This window comes from Eutrigla gurnardus (genome assembly GCF_963514095.1).
Source record: "Eutrigla gurnardus genome assembly, chromosome: 15".
NCBI classification, from domain to species: domain Eukaryota; kingdom Metazoa; phylum Chordata; class Actinopteri; order Perciformes; family Triglidae; genus Eutrigla; species Eutrigla gurnardus.
The window spans coordinates 4,562,141-4,588,049 of record NC_139938.1 but is presented as its reverse complement, the minus strand read 5'-3'; the positions used below and the strand labels follow the sequence as shown (position 1 = coordinate 4,588,049).

At 44.3% G+C, this 25,909-nt stretch overlaps 1 protein-coding gene across 1 annotated transcript; it reads left to right on the top strand.

The window, feature by feature from the left end:
• The first annotated feature begins 2,172 nt into the window (after positions 1-2,172).
• LOC311025302 (protocadherin-10-like) lies at positions 2,173-19,668 on the top strand. Its single transcript, XM_084028152.1, has 6 exons — positions 2,173-4,759; positions 5,447-5,508; positions 5,603-5,715; positions 6,066-6,337; positions 12,046-14,490; positions 17,078-19,668. Exons 1-6 carry the CDS (start codon positions 2,234-2,236, stop codon positions 17,102-17,104), a joined length of 5,445 nt encoding a protein of 1,814 aa, XP_083884278.1. The 5' UTR covers positions 2,173-2,233; the 3' UTR covers positions 17,105-19,668.
• The last annotated feature ends 6,241 nt before the right edge of the window (positions 19,669-25,909 follow it).

Sequence of the window (25,909 nt, the reverse complement as noted above, 5' to 3'; positions counted from 1 at the left end):
ACATCATTTTTGTTTTGTGGTGCAACAAAGACTAATAATAAACACAATCAGCCATGCGCATGAGGCGATATCCAAATTGTTGTTCTTTTGTTTTTGCAGGCTATTGAATAGTTTGATTTATTAATGAAAATCTATGTTTACAAATTGTTGCCCAAATCCTATTTTCTCTGTCATTTTATCTGTTTCATTGAGTGCATTTTCAACCCACACATGGATGTATGCACATACGCTCAGGGTCACTATGTCAAAATTCATACAATTTGTACCAATTCCCATTCCAGTCCAGTCTTTATTTAGCACCCGTTCCCATAGCAGGTCTGTCATTAATATAACAGAAACATATACGTTGTATGTGTATGTTATGTGGCAAGACAAACAGCACAATAGATGCTAGAATTTACCCCATTATCATGCACGGCAGCCAATCGTGTCAGTTTGCTGTTGGCTCTTCATAGCAGGTGGTGCAGAGCATCTGCAATGTTTCCCAAGAGGTTAAAAAAAAAGTAATTAGTTGCACTCAGACCATGTTAGATGGCAGACATTGTACCATTAGAGCGGAATGCACAACACGGTTTCCAACTAAAACCGCTTAAGTGTTAAAAGCTGCAGAATATAGGCTAACCTATTCTAATCCTGCTGTTTTAAAACGGGAAAGTATTTAAAGACAAAGGGATTGATATTCTACTTTTGCCCTTGAGTGAGAGAGGGAGGGAGAGGGAGAGCGGTTGTCTGTCAGTGTGTGTGTGTGTGTGTGTGTGTGTGTGTGTGTGTGTGTGTGTGTGTGTCTATGGGTGCAAGAGAGAGAAGGGGCGAGTGACAGAGAGATAATCTCTTTTGTATTTTTGATCCCTAAATGTGGCGATGTCCCCTTATCCCAGCTACTTAGTTTCTGCAGTGCGTAAGTGATGCCATGCACTTAGGCTGTGAAAAGCAGGTCAGTATGACCACGGAGAGAAAACCACATGTGCATCGCATGGATAGCCTTGGGATTATTCCTCACAAAATGTCTTAATTCCTCTGTTCACTAATGATCCAGGGAAAATGCCCTCTAATCTCCATTCCATTAATTAAAAAGAGCATGAGCCCATGGAAAACCTCACCATCTGCTGCAGTTTCATTCCTGCAGACAGATTGTGTTTTCAGCTTTTAACCAGGGGAACTGGGTTTTTCTGAGCAAACGGGTGGAGCGTGCGTCGAGGTGGATGGTAAACAGATACAACTGCTACTCTAATACACTGAAATATGCTGAAAAGTCTGTTTTTTAAAACACGAGCACTCCTTGCCAGGGCTCCGTGATGATGTCTGGGAATTTGAGCTGCTTCCTGACAATTTTACAATTTGCACACTTCAAACCCACACACCACACAGAGTCACTCTTTGGAGACTTCCTAGTCATTTTATAATACAGGTATAGTGACTGTTTATGTTTTTTTTTTAAGTGTAAGGTAGTTGCTGTATTATTTGATATGAGTGCAATCCTTCTTTTTTCATTTGGTAAGGTCTTTGAAGCTGGTTTAAAATAAACCAAATAAAAGGGTCTTCACACTGATTTCCTTTCACAGCCAAGGATGAGTGTGAAAAGTTCCTAATAGAATCCGTTCATTCCAAATCTCTAAGGATGATGTATTAAATAGTTACTCTGCTGGACTGTAATGATACTTTACCAAAGCAAGCATTCTAAAAAAATAAAAGTAGCTTAATTAAGAATTAAAAGTCCACATCTGTAACTTTTTTTTACCATTTCTGTCAGTTATAGTGAATATGGTGCAGTGGGGTTAGTTTTTATCCGATTATGCTGAACTCTTATCAGTTCGAAATGATGAAACACTCTTATAAGAAATTGAATCAAGTAGGTTTGACCTGCAGTCAAAGCCCACGGGCTGGGCATGAATTTGATCGGGCTAGTAGTCAGGAAAGATTATCCGAGCAGATGTCGTTTCTCTCCTATTGGAACAGTAGGGCCAATAATAAACACGCGCACACACACACACACACACACTAATCTGAGATAGCCCTTGCACACCACTCTCTCTCTCTCTCTCTCTCTCTCTCTCTCTCTCTCTCTCTCTCTCTCTCTCTCTCTCTCTCTCTCTCTCAGGCAGACAGTCGCTGTTTCAGTCCCACCAATGTCAAGTTTTTTTCCACACTGTATTGTGCACAGTTCTGCCTTAATCATCCCGAGCAGCGGAGCCCCGGTCCCCGGTGTGAGTCGCAGCATCGCTCCAGCCTACAGATGGACACGCAGGGGGCGAAGAGGGGACTGTTGGGGAAATGGCGTGCAGTTTGCCGTTTGGCGTTGTTCACTTTCTTCTTGGACGCAGTCCGGGGACAGATCCGCTACTCCATCCCCGAGGAACTGGAGCACGGAGCTTTTGTTGGCAACATTGCCGAGGACCTGGGCTTGGATTTGGACAAGCTGTCCGCGCGCAGATTCCGGATAGTCTCCGGCGCCAAGAAGCAATACGTGGAGGTCAATCTAGAGAACGGAGTTTTATTCGTCAACGAAAGAATTGACCGCGAGGAACTGTGCGAGCAGAGTTTGTCCTGCTCTTTTCACCTGCAAGTGGTCATTGAAAACCCCCTGGAGCTGTACAGGGTCGAGATGGAGATCCTGGACGTGAACGACAACTCTCCTAGTTTCCCGTGGACCGAGTTTAATCTGGACATCTCGGAGTCCGCTGCGCCAGGATCCCGGTTCCCACTGGAGAGCGCGCAGGACTTGGACGTGGGATCCAACTCGCTCCGCACCTATTTGCTGAGCGTCAACGAGCATTTCCTTTTGGACATCCAGACGCGCAGCGACGGCAGCAAATTTGCCGAACTCGTCCTGCAAAGCCCGCTGGACAGGGAGCAGCAGAGCGCGCATCAGATGGTCCTGACCGCCGTGGACGGGGGCGCGCCGGAGAGATCCGGCACGGCGCAAATTGACATCACCGTCTTGGACGCGAACGACAACGCGCCCGTGTTCGACCAGTCCTTCTACAGAGTGAGGCTGGCGGAAAACGCCCCCAAAGGCACAGTTGTGATCAAACTCAACGCCTCGGATCTGGACGAGGGTCCCAACGCGGACATCACGTATTCGTTCAGTGGCCACGCGCCCATCAAAGTGCGCCAGCTTTTCAGCGTGGACTCGCGCACGGGGGAAATCAAAGTTAAAGGAGTGATCGATTACGAGAAGGCCAGGATGCATGAGATCTATGTCCAGGCGAAGGATAAAGGCCCCTCGGCGGTAGCAGTCCACTGCAAAGTGCTGGTGAACGTCTTGGATAAGAACGACAACCTCCCGGAGGTGATCCTGACCTCCGTGTCCACACCTGTGCAGGAGGACGCGCCCCCCGGGACGGTGATAGCCGTCATCAGCGTAATGGACAAAGACTCGGGTGAGAACGGGAACGTGGACTGTGAGATCCCCCACCACGTCCCCTTCCAGCTCCACTCATCCTTTAAGAACTACTACACCTTGGTAACTAGTGATTTTCTGGACAGAGAGGCGGTCGCGGAGTACAACATCACCCTCACCGCCCGGGACATGGGCTCCCCGCCTCTATTCACCCGGAAAACCATCCTGGTCCAAGTGTCCGACGTGAACGACAACGCGCCTCGCTTCAAACAGCCCTCCTACACGGTGTACTTGACCGAGAACAACGCGCCGGGGGCGTCCATCTGCTCGGTGAGCGCGCAGGACCCGGACTCGGGTCAGAACGCGTACCTCTCCTACTCTATACTGGAGGGCGACATCCAGGGGATGCCCGTGTCCACGTACGTGTCCATCAACTCGGACAACGGCAACATTTACGCGCTAAGATCATTCGACCACGAGCAACTTAAAAACTTCCAGATCGCGGTTCGAGCTCAAGACGCCGGGTTCCCGCCGCTGAGCAACAACGTCTCCGTGAACGTGTTCATTCTGGACCAAAACGACAACGCACCTGTTGTTTTGTCCCCGGCTGCGCAGAACGGCACGGCGCCGAGCGCGGCGGTGCCCAGGTCCGTCGACGCCGGATACCTCGTCGCCAGGATCAGCGCGTCGGACGCGGACGCGGGTCAGAACTCGCGTCTCTTTTATCAGATGCTCCAAGCGACGGAGCCGAGCTTGTTCAGCGTGGCTCTGTACACGGGCGAGATCAGGACGATCCGTCCGTTGGTGGAGGAAGACCCCGCGAGGCACAGATTGGTCATCCTGGTGAAGGACAATGGTCAGCCGCCCCTCTCGGCCACTGTCTCCATCATCCTGTCAGTGGTTGACAGCCTGCCAGATTCGCAGCCCGATTTGGGTGACCTGTCACTAAGCCCACATCACAGCTCCAACTTCACCCTGTATTTAATCGTGTCTCTGGGCGCGATCTCCTTCGCGTTCCTGCTGGCTATCATCGTCCTGGTTGCAGTGCGCAGGCTGAAGGGCAGAGCGTCCAGCGGAGCGTCCAACTTCGCCTCCATCGGCGGGAGTCGCGGCCGCTGCTGCTGCTGCTGCTCTCGCTCAGAGGACTCCACCACCACGGAGGTGTTCAAGAAGTCCAACCTCAACGTGCGGATGTCCGCGGGCGCGGAGGCGAGCGGCACCGGCGCTCTCCCTCAGGTCTACTGCTACAAGATGTGTCTGACGCCGGAATCGTCCAAAAGTGACTTCATGTTCCTGAAGCCTTGCAGCCCGGTAATGACACTTCAGCAGAACAACGCCAAGAGCACAGATTACCTCACCTCTGGCTGGAGCGCACTGGACCGCAACGAGCTGGCCAACAACCGGGAGACTCCCAACGAGGTTAATAGAATGAATACACACGTAAACATGCACATCAACAACAGAGGAGTTAACCCTCCTGTCACATGTATCCTCAAAGCTAGAATCACTCAGTCATGTCAGCTAGTCCCGCTGTCTCACGTCAATTACGCATGACAGAAAGGTTGACTGACAAGGTCACCGTGAATTTACTTTTTAAAATACATTTTTATTTTAAAAGCACTATTTAACAGTCTCAACCACACTTATCCTGCAACCTGAGCAACCGACCACAGCCTGTCTGAGATACACATTTTTATCAAATAATAATCTCATGTCAGTCACATAAAACAGATTAGTTACTTTCTAATTTAGCACTTTGGAGGGAAATGTGACATCTTCCCAGTCATCATAATGTAAGACAGGTTGATATGATATTTATAGATGTATAAAACAATGCAGTGCAGATTATTTGAATGTAAAAAAACTAATTTATAGGCTTCCTCCTGACGATTTCCAGCTGTTTTACTGAAACCTGACTGAGTTAGTTTTTCCACCTATAAGGAACAGAATAACTGTCGGCAGACAAAAGGGAATGTTTATAATGATTACACTGTTTCTCCCACGTTGATGCCTTTAACCTTGCCATTATATACAGTATGTATACTGCATCTATGCAGAGTGCTTGTTCTACTTGAGCTGCCATTAAGTTTTTCTGTTTCTGTGCAGCTTAAGTACTCAAACAGAGACTGGACCTGGACCAAGAACCAACGCAACTCAGCATACAAGAGGTGAATACATTAGTTATGCAAGTTACAACACACATACACATTTATTTACATGCACATGTCTTAACGTGTGTGTGCTGTCTCCTCCTCTCCTCAGGTATAGCTCGGCAAACATGGAGGCCACTCTCACTCGTCAACAAAAATACGATGCCCCTGGCTTTTCCTGCTCCGTGGCTCCGCAGTACTGGACCTGGGGAAACCATATGTCTGGTAGGTGGCAACTGTGCAATTTGGGCTCGTTGTTGTTCACATGAAAGAGGGGCTTGAGGGGGTTTCTCCTTGCATCTGCGCCTCAGGGTTTAGTCTGAAATATGAGATGGAAAACTGAAAAGCAGATAATACCAGGCCCCCGAACTAGGGGGGATTTTAATGCATCAACACAAGGATTACTTAAGTCCCTGCAAGATGTTTTTGCCTTTTTTTTGTGAAAAATGCTGAAATGAAGAAGATGCCTTTAAAACCACCGTATTCAGATCAAGAATACTGTGAGTTTAATGGGAGCTTTAGTGTGAAGAAATAATCTACTCATACAAATTGTAATTTGTGCACATTTTCTACAGACTGCAAGATATCTCTTCAGGAGGCAGCGGTTCCTAACTACTCATGGACTCCGAAGTACACCCAGCCTCATTCTGAAGCCCCGGACTACCAGCACAACGTGTACATACCTGGCACCACGTCGGACTACAGCACCCTGAAGCTGGCACCCAGAGGAGAACTGCATATGTACAACACTTTCTCTACTTTTGGAAAGAAAAAGAGATTCATCTCCAACTATGAACAATCTTACGAAAACGATGATAGTCTCATCGTGAGTAATGACATCTTCAAATGATAATTCTGTGTGTGATATAACTAGTTCCATTAATAACTATGAATGGCTCCTCGGAGGCTGACGACTATATTTCTCCTTTTCCAGTGGAATTGAATAGCGCTCCTTCACACAAGCATATTTTTATTTTTGTAAATACTGAAATAAAGTATAAATAAAGTCTATTTTGAGCCATGGTGGGGTCAAGGGATGACTTTTGCATCATGACGTTGTGGTGTAGTTTAAACCAGAGCAGCAGTGAGCTCAGGTACATGTGATTGGATCTGTTTGGAGGCTGCTGGTTCTCTGCAAGCTCACAGTGTATGTCTAACTGAGAAATGTTCACAATTTCAACAAACTTACAGTCTCTTGCATAAGACTCGTCCACTCGCTTTTATGAAGAAATACCTTTTGGTCTAACAGGGACACATGCCGTGTGAGCCAACTAGCAGTTACAGCCAGAAATGTTATACTTCACAGGCTTTAAAGGAGCAGTTTCTACCTAAAGCTATTATTTAAGACATGTTTATTTTAATAAAAGATGAAACATAGCCGCTACCCTCAATAACAATTTTAGTAGGCATTCTTTTTCACAAATGCTGTAAATCTTGTTTGGATAATGAAGCCGAGCCACAATTTCATCCAGTCATGTGCATTTAGGGACAGATCATTTGTTGGCAAGTCTGTTGAGCCTGAATGCAGTTTAGGCACAAAGTAATTCAGAGAGATGGTAAAGTTGGTCAAATAGAAAAGAAGCTCTGGCATCTGATTTAAAAAAATAATGCGACATTGAAATGATGAGTGTAACCGTGCGACGTGTCCGTCATCCGGAGGTCACTGAGCGACTGTTACAAGGAAAAGCAGCTGTGACTCTATTCATTGGGTCACACAAGACACAACACATCAAACAGGTGATACTTCACACAGGGCAACACATATAACACACACAAACACCTCTTGTACCACTCAGATTGTCAGTCAATGGTTGTATGCATTCCAGATTAGTATTCATCATTGAGTGTGAATTACTTTGCATATATAGTCTATGTACAGTATATATCAATAAATCTGTTTAAACTCTGTAGTTGTTTTTTATATGTTTATTCCTGTTTATTTATCTGGCTGCTCTGAAGCTGTAAAAGTGAACTCGTGGAAATCAAAAGCAGACATTGAGGATTTTTCACTGTAAGCGGTGTAAATTACAATGACAGTAGTTTTGCCCAGATTGATAAAATTAAATGCAATCTCCCGGCATTGAGAGTGTGAATTAAAATGTGGAAGGAGCGCGATAAGCTATAGCTGGCTCTCAGAAAACAGGCTGCGGGCACAACTGGCAATGCCTCCACCCAGCTTGCCTGCCCCAGCCTTGCTCGGCACCTGTAGGAGATACATAAATACAGTCATTTCATCTCCAGATGCAGACATTGAGCTTTATCTCCAGAGAGGTCAGAGGTGTGATCCATGAAGTCATATTTTTTGGATGGTAAGTGCCAACGCCTCTGCACAATTTGAACCATTTCTCCCCGCAGTTCCCTGCCAAGATGCAATCAGGCGTAGCAATTTCAGCCCACTCCGCTAAATCTAAAAGTTGAAGGCAGGAGCCCGGTCAAGAGGATCCTTACTCTAGGAAGCCCATTGAAGAAGAAGCTGTTGTGACTTATGGCTCTGAGTGTCTTTTAACCTTTTTCTCTTGACATTCTGTTCAGTAAACCCAAGGTTTCAGCTTCAACTCTGGAGATAATCCTCAGGATCCATGGCCTGTGACTGAACTATTGCACACCATTGGGTTAATCTCGGGTTTGGGCCTGACTGCCTCAGTGTCATGTTCAAAAACATGAAGATCGAGACAGGTGGATAAAACTTACTAGGAATTTAAAATACAAATCCCACAACGCCATTCTGCCAGTAATTACAGATGCTCAAGCCAAGATTTATCTTTTACGATATCACAACCAGCACCAAAACCAGCCAGGCTTAGCTGTCCAATATGCCCCATGTGAAATGTGCAGACACTTAGCATATGTCTTCGGTGTCATGTAAAATCTGTTCAGAGCCCAATCTGTGCTGCTTTATTTCTCTTTCTCTCCCTCTTATCTCTTCTAACAAGCCAACAGTCTTGTCACTTGCTCACTTTGAGCAGAATAGTCTCCTCGTTTTCTCCACTAGAGGGAACCTTTTCCTCACAGATATCTATTTATGTCTGTGCATGGCCATTTTCTTTCCATATTGGTCTTTAATAATAAAGTATAATTAGAATAAGTAGTAATAGCACGAATAGCATTTCTCTTCTCCGCCATCCCATTAGAAGTCCCCCAGAGATCCATCCATCCATCCATTTTCTACCGCTTATCCTGTATTTAGGGTCACGGGGGGGCTGGAGCCGATCCCAGCTGTCTTTGGGTGAAGGCAGGGTACACCCTGGACAGGTCGCCAGTCTATCACAGGGCCAACATGTAGAGACAAACAACCATTCGCACTCACATTCACACCTACGGGCAATTTAGAGTCACCAATTAACCTATCCCCATCCTGCATGTCTTTGGACTGTGGGAGGAAGCCGGAGAACCCGGAGAGAACCCACGCTTACACGGGGAGAACATGCAAACTCCACACAGAAGGAACCCAGGGCCGACCCGGGGATCGAACCCAGGACCCTCTTGCTGTGAGGCGAGAGTGCTACCCACTACACCACCGTGCAGCCTCCCCCAGCGATGGTTCAGAGAAATCAATACATTATTTTCTTTATTTTTATGGAAAGGTAAAAAACCTAGAATTAGTCTGAAAAAACTATCCATCCCCAGGAAAAAGGGTGGACTAGGGATACCAGATATTCATACTTATTATTTGCCGTAAAATGGTGTATATCCCTTATTCTGGGCGTACAAGAAGGAGCAGGCAGTCACGGGTAGCTGGAGATGGCTGGAACAGAAACTTGTCACTGTTAACTGTAAGAATATCTCCTTAGCCTCACTTTGGTACCACACCAAATCTAATAAAATCATAAAAAATCCCTTAATTTCATTCTCGTGTAAAATTGTCATTGAAATACACAAACAACTCAAAATGAATGGTCTAGCTTTACCTTCATGCCCCATATGGGACAACCCAGTATTTAAGGCCAGTGGGAAACCTATTAGCAATGACTCATGGCAAGAAAAAAACATCACCAACCTAGGTCAAATCCTGGGAAACAACGGAGAAATGCTCTCCTTTAAGGAACTCAAGAAGAAATTTGGTTTAGATAACTCGGATACATTCCAGTATCTTCAAATCAAGTCCATCATGCAAAGCTTCGCAAATATCATGTTAGCAGATAATGAATGCTTAGATATTAAGTTCAGGGATGCAGTCTATGGCAGTGGAAAGGTATCCAAAATCTATAGGCTGTTATGTTACACTTCTTCTTGCATCTCTTCTAAAGTTATAAAAGCACAATGGGAGAAAGATTTGGGCATACACTTAACATCAGAACAATGGGAAACTATTCTGAACCGCTCAAACAATCTTTCAAAATGTGTCAGGTATAAAATCATACAAATCAAGATTCTGTTCAGATCCTACATCACCCCACATAAACTTAAGAAAATGAATAATGGTGTTACAGATAAGTGTTGGCATGGGTGTGGAATGAATGGAACTCTCATCCACTTACTGTGGCATTGCCCAGAAACACAGACATTTTGGTTAAAAATCTGAGATTATTTATGTACATTTTTTAAAATCAACTTCCCATTGGACCCAGGGCCTTCTGGGAAAACAGATAGAGGGAGCAACCACAAAAAAACTTCAACATTTGTTAGACCTAGCCTTCCTTTCAGCTAAACGACTAATTCTTATGAACTGGAAAGTGAAGAAACCAAATTGTTTTGATATAGATAACTGGCAGAAGGATTTTCTGGAACTTGTTTCTATGGAACAAGCAGCCTCTGCTCTGCAAGATCTGGGCAGTGACCACACAGATCCCCTGAGTCAAATCATGTCACTCCTGAAAGAAAGGTGGTCACTGGACCAAGCTTGTTGACTCTCTCTTCCCACTCTACAGGTGGAAGAGAACAGGATTAAATGTTTCCAAATGTTAAAATGTTGCATTTTATTGTGAACGGGCAGAATGATAGCCTTAATTTTTACCTTTTCAGCACTCTCTGTGTGGTGCCCGGTCTTGGTGGGCTATGTCCCCAGCCCTGCCAGTCTCAGAACGGGACCACTCCCTCTGTGTTTTGTGTGTGTGTGTGTGTGTGTGTGTGTGTGTGTGTGTGTGTGTGTGTGTGTGTGTGTGTGTGTGTGTGTGTGTGTGTGTGTGTGTGTGTGTGTAGGAGGGGTGTTTTATGAATGTATTCATGAACTTCCACTCAACTTTTGCAGTTGTTGTTGTTGCTGTTGTTGTTTTTGTTTCTGTTTGTCAACTTTGTTGTACTGTATATGTAAAAGTAAATACAAATTATATATATATAAGAATAAGTAGTAATAAATTAAAATAAAATTTTAATACATTAAAACGACTGTAAAAGACCATCAGGAGTTGTATATCGTTGCTGTTACATACATTCATATATATGGTAAGCACAGTAAATGCATACTGTATTAAATAGTGTTGTTCATGCCTGATGTTTGTCAGGAGCTACATATATATATATTACTGTATGTCACTTTAATCAATTCAGCAAAATGTGAATTTAAATGATACACAATAAGCACCTTTGCCTTGCTGCCATGTGATTTACAGATTTACATCTGATGAAACTTAAGATGACTTGCTTGTGTATCTGTTCCATACTGTTTAAGTCATCTGCAGTCTACTTTTGTAGTGCTGCATCACATTATTTAGGGATGTGTCCACCGCATTTTGGGCCTGACATCCTGTTAAAACACAGACATTTCCTTTTGAATATAGACATTAAACAGAGACAGGATGCCCTGAAAATTACTTTTGAATGCATTAAAAGTGACAGATCATCCAGATCCTCCTGTATTTGTTCTAAATTGTCACCAGATGGAGCTACAAGAGAGGAATCCGAGGACCACCCTCATCGTACTGCTTATCATGTCAGTGAGATCATCAGACTGAGTGAGGTCCACTAGACTCTTAATATTTAGATATAAATATAGCAGGAGTCTATGACAGTATGACAACATAGCATCATACTATTAGCCGTATCCACCCAAGGGTCATATATGAATGATAATATACCCAAGCAAAAAAAGTTATTCTATAAATGTTTCCCTTTTATCACCATTTGGTAATATCTTGACTGTAACTGACTGTGTGTGTGTGTGTGTGTGTGTGTGTGTGTGTGTGTGTGTGTGTGTATTGTATTGTATATACAAATAGGCAATGGAATACATTTAAATTTAATAAATTAATAGAACTAATTTCTTCTTATTTAATGGGAGTCTAATGGGTCAAATGCACTTCACATATATGTGGATATCATTTGTTATCATAAAGGATATGATCATATATAATAATAATATATAATAATATAATATATATATATGGTAATTCTGTCATCTATGTGCAGCCCACATTGTGAGTGAGGCCACCCCTGCACCTACACACACGCTGCCTCCGCCCCTGCAGAGAGCAGCGCTGTGAGAGCCCGGCTCTGTACCGTGCATGGCCTACTGCAGCTACAACCGGCGGAGGCGAGAATGACACCGACGCTCCTCTCCATCAAGAAGACCTGATCGCGAGGACGGATCCGTTTTCACCTCGAGATTCCCCCCCATAATACCAAAAAACGATGGCGCGCGTTATCGCACCCGGACGGACACGTCTCGTCGCGGCTGTTTGCACATTCATCGCACTGTGGGGATGTGCGCTCTCCATCACCCGCTACTCCATCCCGGAGGAGATGGAAGAGGGCTCCTTTGTCGCCAACCTGGCCACGGATCTGGGTCTGGACGTCCGCAGTTTGGTGCAGCGCAGCGCCAAGCTCGATGTCATCCACAGCAAGAATTACCTCGACATCAACAAAGAGACGGGGGAGCTGCTTATCCGCGAGAAGATCGACCGGGAGAGCATATGCATGAGCAAGACGACCTCGTGCTTTCTGAAAATGGACGTCATACTCGAAAACCCCATACGCATTTTTAACATCGAGCTGGAGATCATGGACATCAACGACAACGCGCCCGTGTTCCGCAGACGGACCATGCACCTGGACGTGAACGAGGCAACCCCTCCCGGCGAGAGGTTTTCATTGACGAACGCCGTGGACGCGGACGTGGGGGCGAACTCGATCAAGACCTACTACCTGAGCGAGAGCAAGTCCTTCAGCATCGACATACAGACCGGCAGCGACGGCTCCAAGTATGTGGATTTGGTGCTGAACGGCCACCTGGACCGAGAGGAGCACGCGGTGTATAATTTGATTTTAACCGCCGTGGACGGAGGGGTGCCCCCCCGCTCCGGCACGGCCAGCATCGTTATTAACGTCCTGGACATCAACGACAACGCCCCCCTGTTCAGCCAGCCGGTGTTCGCGGTGAACGTCTCGGAGAACGCGGCTGCCGGGACGGTGGTCATGACCTTAAACGCGACGGACCTGGATGAAGGCACCAACGCTCAGCTGGTGTACTCATACACGCTGTACACCTCGGAGAAGACCCAGGAGCTCTTCTCGCTGGACCCGAACTCAGGTGAGATCAAGGTGAAGGGGGTCATCGACTACGAGGAGAGTCAGAGCTTTGAGATGCACATCCAGGCTCAGGACAGGGGGGCCAGCCCCAAGTCGGGACACTGTAAGGTCACGGTGTTCGTCACGGACCTGAATGACAACTACCCTGAGGTCACCATCAAGTCTGTGAAAAGTGCCCTGGCCGAGGACGTCGCCGTGGGGACGCTGATCGCGGTGGTCAGCGTCAGCGACAGGGACTCTGGGGGCAACGGGCAGGTGGAGCTCACCTTGAGTCGGCAGGAAACTTTACCGTTCCTCCTGAACAAATCCTCCGAGGGCTACTTCGAGCTGCTGGTTTCCAAGCCGCTGGACAGAGAGGTCATAGGCAAGTATGACATCACACTGAGCGTGACGGACAAAGGCTCGCCGCCCTTATCGGAAGATGAAACCATCACTTTAGAGATCCTGGACGTCAATGACAACGCCCCCGCGTTCTCCCAGTCCTTCTACACCATCCATGTTGTGGAGAATAACGTGCCGGGGGCCTTGCTGACAACTCTTAGTGCGTTTGACCCAGACCTCAACGAGAACCAGTACTTGGTTTATTTCATCATGGAGAAGGAGATAGTTAACACGTCCATGTCAATGCTGTTCTCCATCAACCCTGAGAACGGCGGCCTTTATGCTCTGAAGACCTTCGACTACGAGCGAGAGAGGGATTTCCTCTTCCACATTGAGGCGAGGGACTCTGGCGTTCCCCCGCTGAGCAGCAACGTGACGGTTCACATCATCATCCTGGACCAGAATGACAACACTCCTCTCATAGTGTCGCCGTGGCGGGCGCAGGGCTCCGTGGTGGAGGAGGTGATCCCGAGGTCGACGGACAAGGGGCACCTGATTGCCAAAGTGATCGCCATCGATGCCGACTCCGAGCAGAACGCCCGGGTCACGTATCAGCTCCTGCAGATCACAGACTCGACCCTCTTCAGCCTGGACCAGTACAACGGTGAAATCCGGACCACGAGGATGTTCAGCTACAGGGACCCGAGGCATCAGCGGCTGGTGATCGTGGCCAAAGACAACGGCGAACCCGCTCTCTCCGCCACCGTCACCATCAAGATATCGACCGTGGAGCACGTCATGTCCTTTTCGGAGACCACCGAGTTGCCACTGGAGTACGACGTCTTCACAGATCTGAACCTGTACCTGGTGATCGGCTTAGGGGCCGTGTCATTTCTGCTGCTCATCACCATCTTGGTCATCATTGTGCTGAAATGTCAAAAACCAAAGCCGAAGGCGTTCAAGATGCCCCCGGCCAACAGGAACAGCGTGATCAGCAGGAACAGCGTGATCAGCCAGAGAAGCTCCACCATCGCCGATTCCACCCTGATCTCCAGCGACGCTTACTGGTACAGTTTGTTCCTGGCAGAGACCAGGAAAGGCAAAGTGGTCGTGAGACAGCCGATCATTCCCAAAGGAGCTGGGTATTTTGTGTCCAGTATACCCAGAAGCATAGGGCCCAGTGAGACCACAGACTCCAGAGCGTCCACACTGGAGGTATGTATGAACGAAACAGTAGCAACAGGCAACGCAGAGGGACCCAGAACAGGAGTTGATGCACTAATTGGTGTGTTCAGGCACTTAGTCTAGGATAAAAACTTCTAATATAACATTTTCCCCCTCTAGAAGGCCTTCAAATGTTTTGTTGTATATGTGGATACAAAGTTGTTAATACTGTTAATAATGTTTGCAGGAGAAAGTAGCGCCTTTACTGTTGTATGATTCCTACAGTAGCATCATTATGTAGTTTAACGTACATTTAAAATCATTTCATGTATAAATCTTTACATTTAGTTCCTACACAATTATTTTTGCACACTTCAGGGCAACTACTGGTAAAGAGATTCTCTTCTAGTTGAAGGTCTTATAAAAAAACACCAAAACACAACAAAATAAGAAAATAATAATAACAAAATACAATGCATTGTTAAACCAGGGGTCCCCAACCGTGTTGGCTGTAGAGTGTGTTTGTGGCCCTTATCATGTTTCAGATGTGTGTTCCCTTCTAAACATCTCTGATGGTTTTGTTTGAAAAACTGTTTAATGCTTGAAAAGGTCAAATGACTTTGTGATTTATCTTGTGGCCGAACATCAAGGTTGGTATTAAGAATTTCAGTATTAAGAATACAATAACATCATATACTGTATTAAAGGATCAGAGTAGTTCTTCAGTATTATTCTCATCACATCCTTTGAAATGCATTTAGGCTAACAGAGACTGTAAGTGGAAGCAGTGGAAGAAGTAAAAGTTGAAACACCACAGTGTAGTGATACTCAAATATTCACTTAAGTAAAAGTACAAAATCATTAACATCTGAAACTAATAAGTAAAAACACTCATGCAGACTTCGCATTTCATAATTATATATGATTTTGATTTATACTCATTGATCATTATTGTGTTCATCACTTTCTTGTTGCAGCCGATGTCGGTGGAGCTCATTTTAATTACTTTATACATCTTGTATAATAATTATTTTCCCCTGCAGTCTTAGTACAATGATTGAAATACAATGCAAATGATAACAAGTCATTGATGTTGGTGTGAAAACGCTGCGCACTGATATTGGCTATTTATAGCCATATAGCTATTTACAAAGACGACAGAAAAAATAAGTGAAATTAGCTACAACTAAGAATAAGTGATGCTGATGTTCAGTACTCAGTGCATTTCTAGCGCTTCAATTGCATAATTGGGCCAAAAAAATACACCCCACAGTAAAGAAATATGCCAGTGTTGGATGTCTTATGTAGTATGTAGGTCATTTATTGCAGATGCATAACACACAACCAGAGCATAAGTATTGGCTGTGTTAAGAGGGGGAGGACTTCAAAGACGGCCAGACACGGAGGGGCTTCTCTTCGAGGACAAGAGCTGCATCGCTGTGCTGAGATGCATCGCCTCTCTCCACACAGCAGACTGCCGTCAACGCTGAAACCCATCCAGATGTTATTTGCTTTTGTGCAGCTGGACCTGCAGACTAAACTGAGACACGTGGTCCACTGAAAGATTAAACAACATGAATATGCATAAATGCACAGGTGCATGTGTGGAGAGAGAGAGAGAGAGAGAGAGAGAGAGAGAGAGAATGAATTGTGTCTGAGTTTCACACGTACCACTGAACTTGTCTCTTTTTTCTGTTCTTAAGTACTCAAAATGAAAGGAAGTCCATTCTACAACTGGAGGTATGCTGGTTGCTAACTACATTCTGTAGAGCCACTATGATTGTGTCGACATTTTCTATCCTTTCCTATTCGGTGTCCATTTCCTGGTTTGGCTCAGAAATCCGGTTTGAAGGAACTGTCACAGTTCCCGATGCAAACACTTACTGTCCTGATTAAATAGAGCAGAATCGAATATTTCCCATTTTGTCTCCGGTCAGACTCCGGTTTGTCCCACGCAAACAACAACACTTGCTATTGTGAGTGGTGCGATTTAAATTGGCCGGGCTCTCAAGTGCGAAAAGCCGACAGCTTACCGGGAGCCGAGATTAGAATAAAATTGGCTGCTGGTCGGGACCTGCGTTGTGCACATCTGGCCAGCTTGGCGGAGATTCAGAGCGAAGTGATGGCACAGAAAAGGGGATCAGGGAATGATTTGTCCTGAATAGGTTCCCAGCATGTGACATACCTGAGAGCACAGACCGTATCAACTATCTCCACATCCTTGCACATGAACTCCGTTCGGGCATGTTTTCAAATCTGTGTCCTCTAATAACACGGAGCCCATCCGTTTCTATTTCCACTCTATAGTTATAATATTGGCCCACCAGATACCAAATACAACATGGTGCCTGCTTGTGCATGCTTTAATTACACCCCTTTGCTTCCCTATTATAGTTAAATTGTCCTTTTATTTTAGCTGTGCTGATTTGGTGAACATTCTGAATCTGAACACTCATTCGAAAGAAAAAAATATCGACAAATTTATTGATCCAGCCCTGAATTGAAACGTTCCCCCGGGACTCCAATGACGGTGGCAGTAACCAGTCACGATCCACTGTTGCATGAGTGAGGACTTTCTGTAAGTTTCTAACGAGGGCCCACTTTCTGTGTTGGGCTAATTCTCTGTTCTGTCTTTCAGCAGGCACCCAGAAGAGAACGGCCATGATATAATCATCTCTTCATGGGAGTCTCTGGCTGGGACTCTTCCCTGTGACTCACAAAGAAGATGGAAAACAACGGTCCTCCCTCAGTCCCTCCGCTCCAACTTGTTCTTGCTCTCTAGCGAATACAAACATCGACCACGAACCACCTCAGCTTTCTACCATCTTTTTTTCTCTTTTAAGCATGGAGCTGCATGATTCTTCGACATGTTCAAAATGTTTGGACGGAGGATTGACATGATTTATGGCAGGATGTCTGGACATTCCTAGAGTTGCATCACGTAGTGAATCATTCCCTCTTCAACGCTTTGAGACTCCTCAGTGGACAAATTTGCCTTTCTCTCCAGGGTTTACGCTGCTGTGTGCTGTAGTTCTAGAAACCATCAGTAGCTCAACATATATGTAAGTCGCCATCATGCAACGTTTTCTAAGCAAGAGTACAAAACACGCCTATTCACAAATACAACACAGGAATCAGGGTGAACATGATGCTTCCGTAAATCTGTAAAACTGTAAAACTGTAGCCGGTTACGCCACTGATTCAGGCTTTGCACTCGGTGTGTATCTTTTTCCAAGAACAGTTTCTACTCCGTTACGAGCCTTGCTGTTCAGCAAGGGTCAGACTGTCAACTAGTAACGTAAAATAATCGATGATCTGACTTTTTTTACAATGTTTGTTGTACTCAACAGTGATGAATGTGTGAAAATGACATAAAAAAGAATGAAAGAAAAGAAAACTAAAAGGGAAAAAAAACAAACAAGAGATACACAAGTTCTCATTTTACATGATTGTTGATATTGTAGTTCTATTGAAATGATAATGAGGTCAGAGAAGCGTAAAGGAACAGTACAGTTCATGTGCGGTTGTATCTGATTGGACTTGGTTATCCGGCTGTATTGGGAGACTAGATTACTGTGAGCGAGGGAGGCCGACTGGTCCGGGGGTCGGGCTGCACATACAAACATGACGAATTGCATTTTTAATACAGGGTCAAATGTCAATTACACTTTCTTTGTACCAATATTAAGCTTTTAACTCTTCCAAGCTACTATCGCCACAATGAATTACCAATTGGAGCTGCGATTGTTCATTGCACAAAGTGCAAATCATATTAAATTTTAAAAAACGACAGTGGAAATGAAAAAAAAAAGATATTTTGTAATGATAAATACTGTTACTAATAGTATTTAAATTATACTAACCATTTATTGAAAAGATTAAGAATATTAAAAAGTATTGATCTTTGCCACGGTACAAGGTGGGAATATAAGGTCCAGGCAAAGTATTGTTTTATGAATATTCCTGTTTTTATAGATATTTTATGTATTAACTTAATGCTGCTTCTGTGAGCTTCTTCGAGGGCATTTTTTTGTGTTGCGTATTTGTAGTTTAGTGCATACGTTGTTGTTTTGATAGTGTACATAAGTTACAGGTGAACCTAGAGTACTATTCTTGACCTCAAAGGTAGCGCTGTTGCACTACTGTGAAGCCCAGGACTTTCATTTCTCAGAAACAAGGAGCTCATTAGGACCACGTATTAAGGTGCTGAATGACATCAACTCATTGGGTGGGGTAGGGAGACGTTATTGGGAGAAGGACTTGCAGGATTGCAGTGCTGACTCTGCAAGTAAAAAAAAAAAAAAAAAAACACAACCGAAATATTAAGCGGATGACAGCACTTTGAAATATGCACCAGCTCTAAAATGTGATCGCAGCACTCACTCAGTAATGCGGCGAGGAGAGAATATTCCTAGATGTATCAAGCTACATATTCTGAGTCAGTGAAATCTAACCTCTCTCTCTCTCACGCTCTCATCCTCTCCCACTGTTGCCTGGTGTCGATGGTACGCCAGGCTCCCCGGACATAAACACAGCTGTCTGTCGCACTAAAGATGTCACTTATAATGAGGGATCTCTTGCCGTGGAGTACATGCTATGTGTGCAATCAATGCCCGAACCGGCTGATTCCAACAGTGTTTATAGAATTAACCAATTGCACATGTGATGAGCTCCTTGCGTGCCTTCTGCATTGTAAAAGATACACGTGACTGTTGATGAATGAAATAACGGCATGTCACACAAATTACAAACATAACAACAGTACCCCAATGATGGAATACCTTGACTCGCTGAGGTGTTGTTGGACAGGGGCTCCGCCTTTTGGTTTCAGAGCAGACGTTCTCCTGAGAACCGGTAAATTGCATTTTACTGTAAATTGAACTGCTTTATACTTTGTGTTTTTTATACAGTAGACTTTTTTGATATCTTCTGTATTCACTGTGATCAAATGGCACAGGAGGTGCTCGTGCTCGGTATAAGTGGAAGTGTTTCTCATTCGTGTACACGGCTCAGTCTTTCTCTGCTCATTTTGCCAGTCAGATTGTACAGCGTGCTTCGGGAGTTGCGTCACGCCCAACCCATCACCACTTAGTGGATCAGACACAGTGTGTGAGAGAATGATCCTGCTTTATTTTCAAGTCGAGTTAATTGTCAAATTTTGATGTTGCTTATTTGGCTTAAATGTTCTGCCTGATCATGCTAGTTTGAATAAAGCTTTTTAATCTCTCTCTCTCTTGTTGTGTCTGTTGTGATGAAAAAAAATGAAAGGCAGATATCAAAAGTGACTTCTGGAACTCTCTCTCCCTCTCTCTCAAATTCTCTTGCACACACACATTTTGACCCACTTTCTCTGAATAACGTTCTGTACTAATTCTTGGAAATTGAAAACCTAAATAAAGGCGATGTGCCTGCATTTCAAATCGCAGAAGCAGACAAATAATAGCTTTGTCAGGATTAGTAAAAGCCTGCAGCCATAGTCTGCTCTTCACTGTGGTCACACAGGCCTCTCAGCCTGCCGTCCGACAGGGGACGGATGTGTGAGGGCCACTTGTACGATCGGAAGCTTGTCCCATTATAATCACATAATGGTAGTCTAATGAGCTTGGTAAAATATGTTTTTTTGAGAAAGGTTTAGGTTTTATGACCATTTATTGCTCCAAATGCAGGTAATTGAGAAATGATACAGGGATGGAATAAATTCAGCTACATTTGGAACATAAAATCATTCAGTATGTTGATGGTGACCCAGTGATGCCAGTCATCTCACAGCACTCCAATTCTGGAGCGACAATATTGAAGGCCTGAAGGTCTCCTGTTACTTGTGCTTTAAAAGTATTGGAAGTGGGTCGGAAGGAAACAAACCAGAGCTCCTGTGGCTACATTCGTGTGCCACAGTATAGAACGGGTGCTGTCCGTGGTGCTGAAAGTGTTGTGCAACCCAGGTGCAATAAACCAGGACAGAGTCTGCAAAATACTTCTTTTTATTACACTGTGTTTAAATTAGATTCATCTTTTTGTTCTGTTCACTATGCAGGGTGCTCTGTTATTTTTTTGATCACACATTTTTGTCAGTTATTTCTCTATACAATATAATAGGTATGAATAGTATGTAGGTCAGCTGTGAATAACCACCCACATCTCTGATTTGTTCAGCAATTCAAGTTGTATGGATGGTTTGACATTACATGGCACTTCATTTAGTCAGGAGGTTTTCCTTTCACTGTCCAAAGATGTGCTCATCTGGTGTCCTAAAATGGACTGGTGACCTATCAGAGGCTAGAATCTAGTCCTGACATGACCCTGAACACGAACGAGCTAAAAACAGTCATTGATGGGTAGTGCATGTTGTTAATATTGTCTTTATATGTATGTTAGAGGGGGGGATTTGGAGTTAAGTGACGACTCCTCACCACAGCAAAGTACTACAAGCCTCGAGAAGACAAGCAATTAGGCGCCCCATTATACATCATCAGGATTTCTTTATGCAGTTCTGCAGTGCTTTCATCTCCAGTCTTTGGGCTTCATCATTTTAAAAAGTTCCCGTCCACGGAGAACTGCTTTTGTTTGCATAGAGCTGGTAGAGAGCAGCGTATTGATCTAGACAGTCTGTTTCACTATTGAGTACTGGATTAGAATATTAAAAATGGAGATTTTCAGAGATGGATGAAAGCTGCTTAAGCATATTTTAACCAGATTATGTGGATTTGCTCAATCCTGTCTAGATTTGGTTATTCTAAAAGTCACTTTTGATCAGTTTTAATGTATGCATTTGCACTAACAGACTTCCCAACATGAATCTTAAACTCAAAACTAGTCTCCTATATTCATTTGGCAATATCATGTTGGTTTAGTCCTTCATAGTTGTATTTGGAGGTATTTGGAAAGTATTCTTTAGTGCAATCTGTCTACTTTTAAGCCTGAAGTACATGTGGAGGATGTTAACCTGTGTGGTTACGATCATAATCAATGCAAACTAAGTATTATTTCACTTGTCATTTTGATTTTTAGGAATAGAATCTAAAGTTTGCACATAATGAGGCCATGTCGGAGTCAACTAGACACGTTTATTAGTGCAGTTCAAGAATATAATGTGATATTATACCCCAAGCTGTTTCTACACATCTTCATGAGTGGCCCATGCCACTGAATCCACACATCTTCACTTGTGCCAATCACAAGTGTTGTTTGGTTTGTTAAAACCTTGTTGCACGTACAGTAACACGTCATATCAGTGTGAGTGTGAGACAGGCTGTGGGTGCTTGACCCATTTGTATGAGTGAGTCAGGGCAGCAGCAAACGCACCCTGGCTGGAGCCCATGCACAATGGGGTCACGAGTCTTAACACCTAGAGCCTCGGTCTCCGCCACAGCTGGAAGGAGAACGTGAGAGTCCAGCTCTGCGCTGCTCGGGCAGAAGTCAGACGAGACAATTGATGTGTCATTTGCTTTATTTGTGACTGGGCCTCATGAAAAGATAAAGCAGTTATTGCATTGCTGCCGTAATGGATATGAACAGGTTGTCGCTCTGATATAAGAAATCACGCCGGACAAGACAGGAGGACAAATCCGTGACTGCGTCGGCAACGTCTGTGATCTCATTCACTTGATCTCTGCAGATAATATCTGTCTTGTCGCCTTCATATTACACCGGTGATATATTGTTTTGATAAGGCAAACGCCGCTGTAGATAAGAGAGAATTTATGCTTTAAATGACTGTGATATTTATATGTGGTGGTGTATACATGAATAAGAAACAGGCTTCTCATTCACTGGGGAAGTACTTTATGCTGATCTGGTAGCCAGGCTGACGGAGTAGCCTGCTGATGGAGATAAGTGCAGTGAGATTTAGGCTCCATCTTGAGTGACGCCTGTGGCAGGTTTTTCTTCTTTTTTTTTATGTGTGGCTGCCCTTGCCAAGGGGTCACTGCTGCACTAGATTGCATTGGCCATTCTGTGTTGGTTGTTTCAGAGGACTCCATGTAAGCCGGAAACCAGCACAGATGTTGTTTTTGTGGTTGACAAAATGTCTGTCTGAAACCAGACAATCGGATCCTTATTCTTAACGCCACAAGAGTCATATTTGTCAACTTGAATCTTTTTTTTTTTCACAATGTAACTCTTGTTACTGAACATTTCAAATAAAGCATATTAATCTCAAAATAATATGAGATTGTTTTCTTGTCCGGCATGCCTATCATGATTTCCATACAGGCTTTTAAATAAGCTTGGTGTGGGGACAGTACATAAAATGTACAATGTTGAAGCATTCATCACATTCCTGTTGCTATGGAAACACAATTTCATTTTATGCAACAAATCCAAAATGGTTCCCATAACCAGGCAGGTGAACAATCAGAAATGCATAATGAGAATGAATATCAACTCAGATCCTGTTTTGCTGATATTATGGATGCTTTTATTTTCATGTATTTTTATTGATTTGATACATGCATATCTTATTTATAGATGTCTATCTTATAAAATTATTATATTTTATTACAGCAAAATGGAATAGAGGTCCAGTTGAGTCTGCATGGATTATTCAAAGGAGCCATTATGGCTCTCCTCCATTAGATGTATTCACCCAGTGATCCATTCTGCCCAAGGCTATCAGGGCGGCCGTGCCCTGCCAGCTGTTGTGACCGACTTTGCTTGTCTGTTTTGGACGGATTTCCCAGACTCCCTCAGCTTCAGCCAAAATAATGTCGCTTCGCTCTCGCAGTGAAATGGTGGTAATGATTCTGTAGCTTTCGTGGTTTTGTTGCTCATAGTGAGACATAGTTTACGGCTACGGTTCCTTGTCACCGAGCCAGTTTCCTATTTGGTAAATGAAGCAGCGGCTGCTAATTCAGTCGCTGCCTGATCGTTGTTATCTCTAGGCTCTACCCCAAATTTTACACAAGAGAGCCGTGGTTACTGACCTAGCAATCCCTGTTTAGTCTCATTTTGCATGACTCGCTGGCTCCTTCCATGCGTCTCCATAACAACTCATACACAACAGATATTTTACAAAACTCTTATGTAGCAACCGGGTGATTTTAATGGTGAAAGACTGAAAATAAAACAGACAAACTCAACGCATTCACACATCTTTATGTGTTTTTCTTCGGTGCTGCACATCACCCTTGTATTTTTATTAGAAAGCCCATGAAGATGTTTGTACCCACTGTGTCACTTTGGTAACTATGAAGCTCATGTCCACAATGCTTTATAAAATGATGCATTTACAGTGTGCTTATAGCACTGTATAACTATTATATGTACTCATTAAATATTCATTATAAAACAAGTCCTACTTATCAAGTTATCTAACTAACACAGTAAGATATAGATTTTGTTTTAATCGAATAAATATTGTTTGAGATCAAAAGGACCTCAATAGCCTTGAAAATAACAAATAATCGTACTTAATAATGGAGTGAGCCGATGGCAACGTATTCACTATCCATCATAAAGGGACTGTGAGTTTAACTGGATTATTAATTTGCTTCCAAAGATCCAAACCAAGTAAAACATAACATTTGTGAAATATTAATTAACTTTACTGTTATATGCATGAACAGCTGCCATCAAAAATACAACCAGTCACCAGAAGCTAGAGGCCCACTCTAAATGAGATGGAGGTTGGGTAGATAGACAGCAATGGTATGTGGTTTGGATTTTCATCCATCAAACAGCACACTTAGTGGATGACCAGATCTTTGCAATCTCCCCTCCCATCGACGCTTTGGTGTGAGAGAGATTTATGCCTCAGAACTCCTTTGTATTGAGTGGTTTTTAGCTTCTCTGTGGAGGAAACTGGACATGAAACACATTATAAAAAGGTTCCTCGGACCACAACAGAGTCATCACAATAATGTGCTCTGTCTAAACTTTCCCCATTGATGTTTTAATCAACATTACACATCCTCACACTAGTCCTTTTATAGACCGATGCTGAAGACTAATGGGTTGATTTAAAAAAGGAACAAAACTGCAACAGTAACATATGTTTGAAACAACTGAGGCTAAAGGTAAAACATAGAGACTCTGTGCACAGCTGTAGGAGCGACTGACCAGGGTGGAGGTCACGCTCCATCAAACCAGGAGATGTTTAGGGGAGGACCCACTCAAAGCCGAGGAGGGGGAAATAGATAGTGGAATTACATGAACACACAACACTAAAGATAAAAAGAAAAACACTCAGCAATGCAGCGAGCAAACACAGAACACACATTCTGGTTTTAGCTCTGGCCTAGGACAAAGAGAGAAGACACCATTAGGGTGGGCGGATGCTAAATATACACACTAATTAACAGGGGGGGGGCTCTTAAACTGCAGTAAAAGAACAAGGAAGAACTGCACAAAGAGGCAAATTGCAAAAGTAAATCACACATTGACATTTGCATTGGAGGGACTTTAAATCTTTAAGATCATCTGGGGGAACATGCAAACTCAATGGAGACACACTGTTCCATCAGGTGATGTAAACACTTGGAATTGTCGTCTGTGTCTATGACAAAGGGGAAATAGCCCAGTCCTGCATCATGTATGCTGATAAATGCAACCACTCTTTTCATGAATGTATTTATTTCATACTGTATTCAGCACGCTACCAGCCTCCCTGTCCCCATGCTCGTGCATATAACCCTCAGTTTCTCTCCGGGTTATGTTGTATGGAGAGGAAACGAGACTTCTGCTTTATGGGGACCACCACGGGCATCGGATACGATTATGTGACCTGACAGTGTGAGGTCTGCTGACAGTGATCCATGTGGAGGGAAGGTTGTGATTGTCAGTGCGATGCTTCCTCCCTATTGCGCCTTGCCCAAATGCTCGCCATGCGGCGAGGCTGCGCCGCAGAATCGCTACCGGCTAAATGAAGCGTCCCCGCGACTCCAGTCCAGACAAAGGGAGACAACCATAAGCCAGACCCCCATACATGTGTCCATAGATGTGACCACCACTGTGCTATGCGGGGGGGGGGGGGGGGGGGGGGGGGTTGAACATTCTGCAGGTTTGACCTTGCCTTTAAGATCAACAGTGAGTCCGGACTCATTTTTAATGTTTGAGCTACACCTTCGGGTTCTATTTTCTATTTTCACTACTATCCGTCAGCCATGTGCTGCACAGCGACAGAGCATTATGGGATGAATGGCTGGTGTCGTTGAACACGCAGCCTGTTTTGCGCGGTCGCCATTCTTAATTCTGGAGGTGCTTTTAATGTGCTGGTGGTCCTTCAGCTCCCCGGAACCGACACCGACATCGCCATGGAGGGACGAGGGGAGAGAGATGGGTGGGGAAGGAGGAGGGGAGCTGCGCCACAGCGGAGAGGAGAGAGCTGAGTATGAGCGCGCGCCAGGGTGGGATGCTGTCATTCCAAGGTCAAGTCAGCTTCATTCAATTACACCACTTCCGGTCGCCGTTTTCAAAATAAATCCTCCTGCACGTGAACATACATACTGTGATATTTATTTTTGTATTTTTTCCA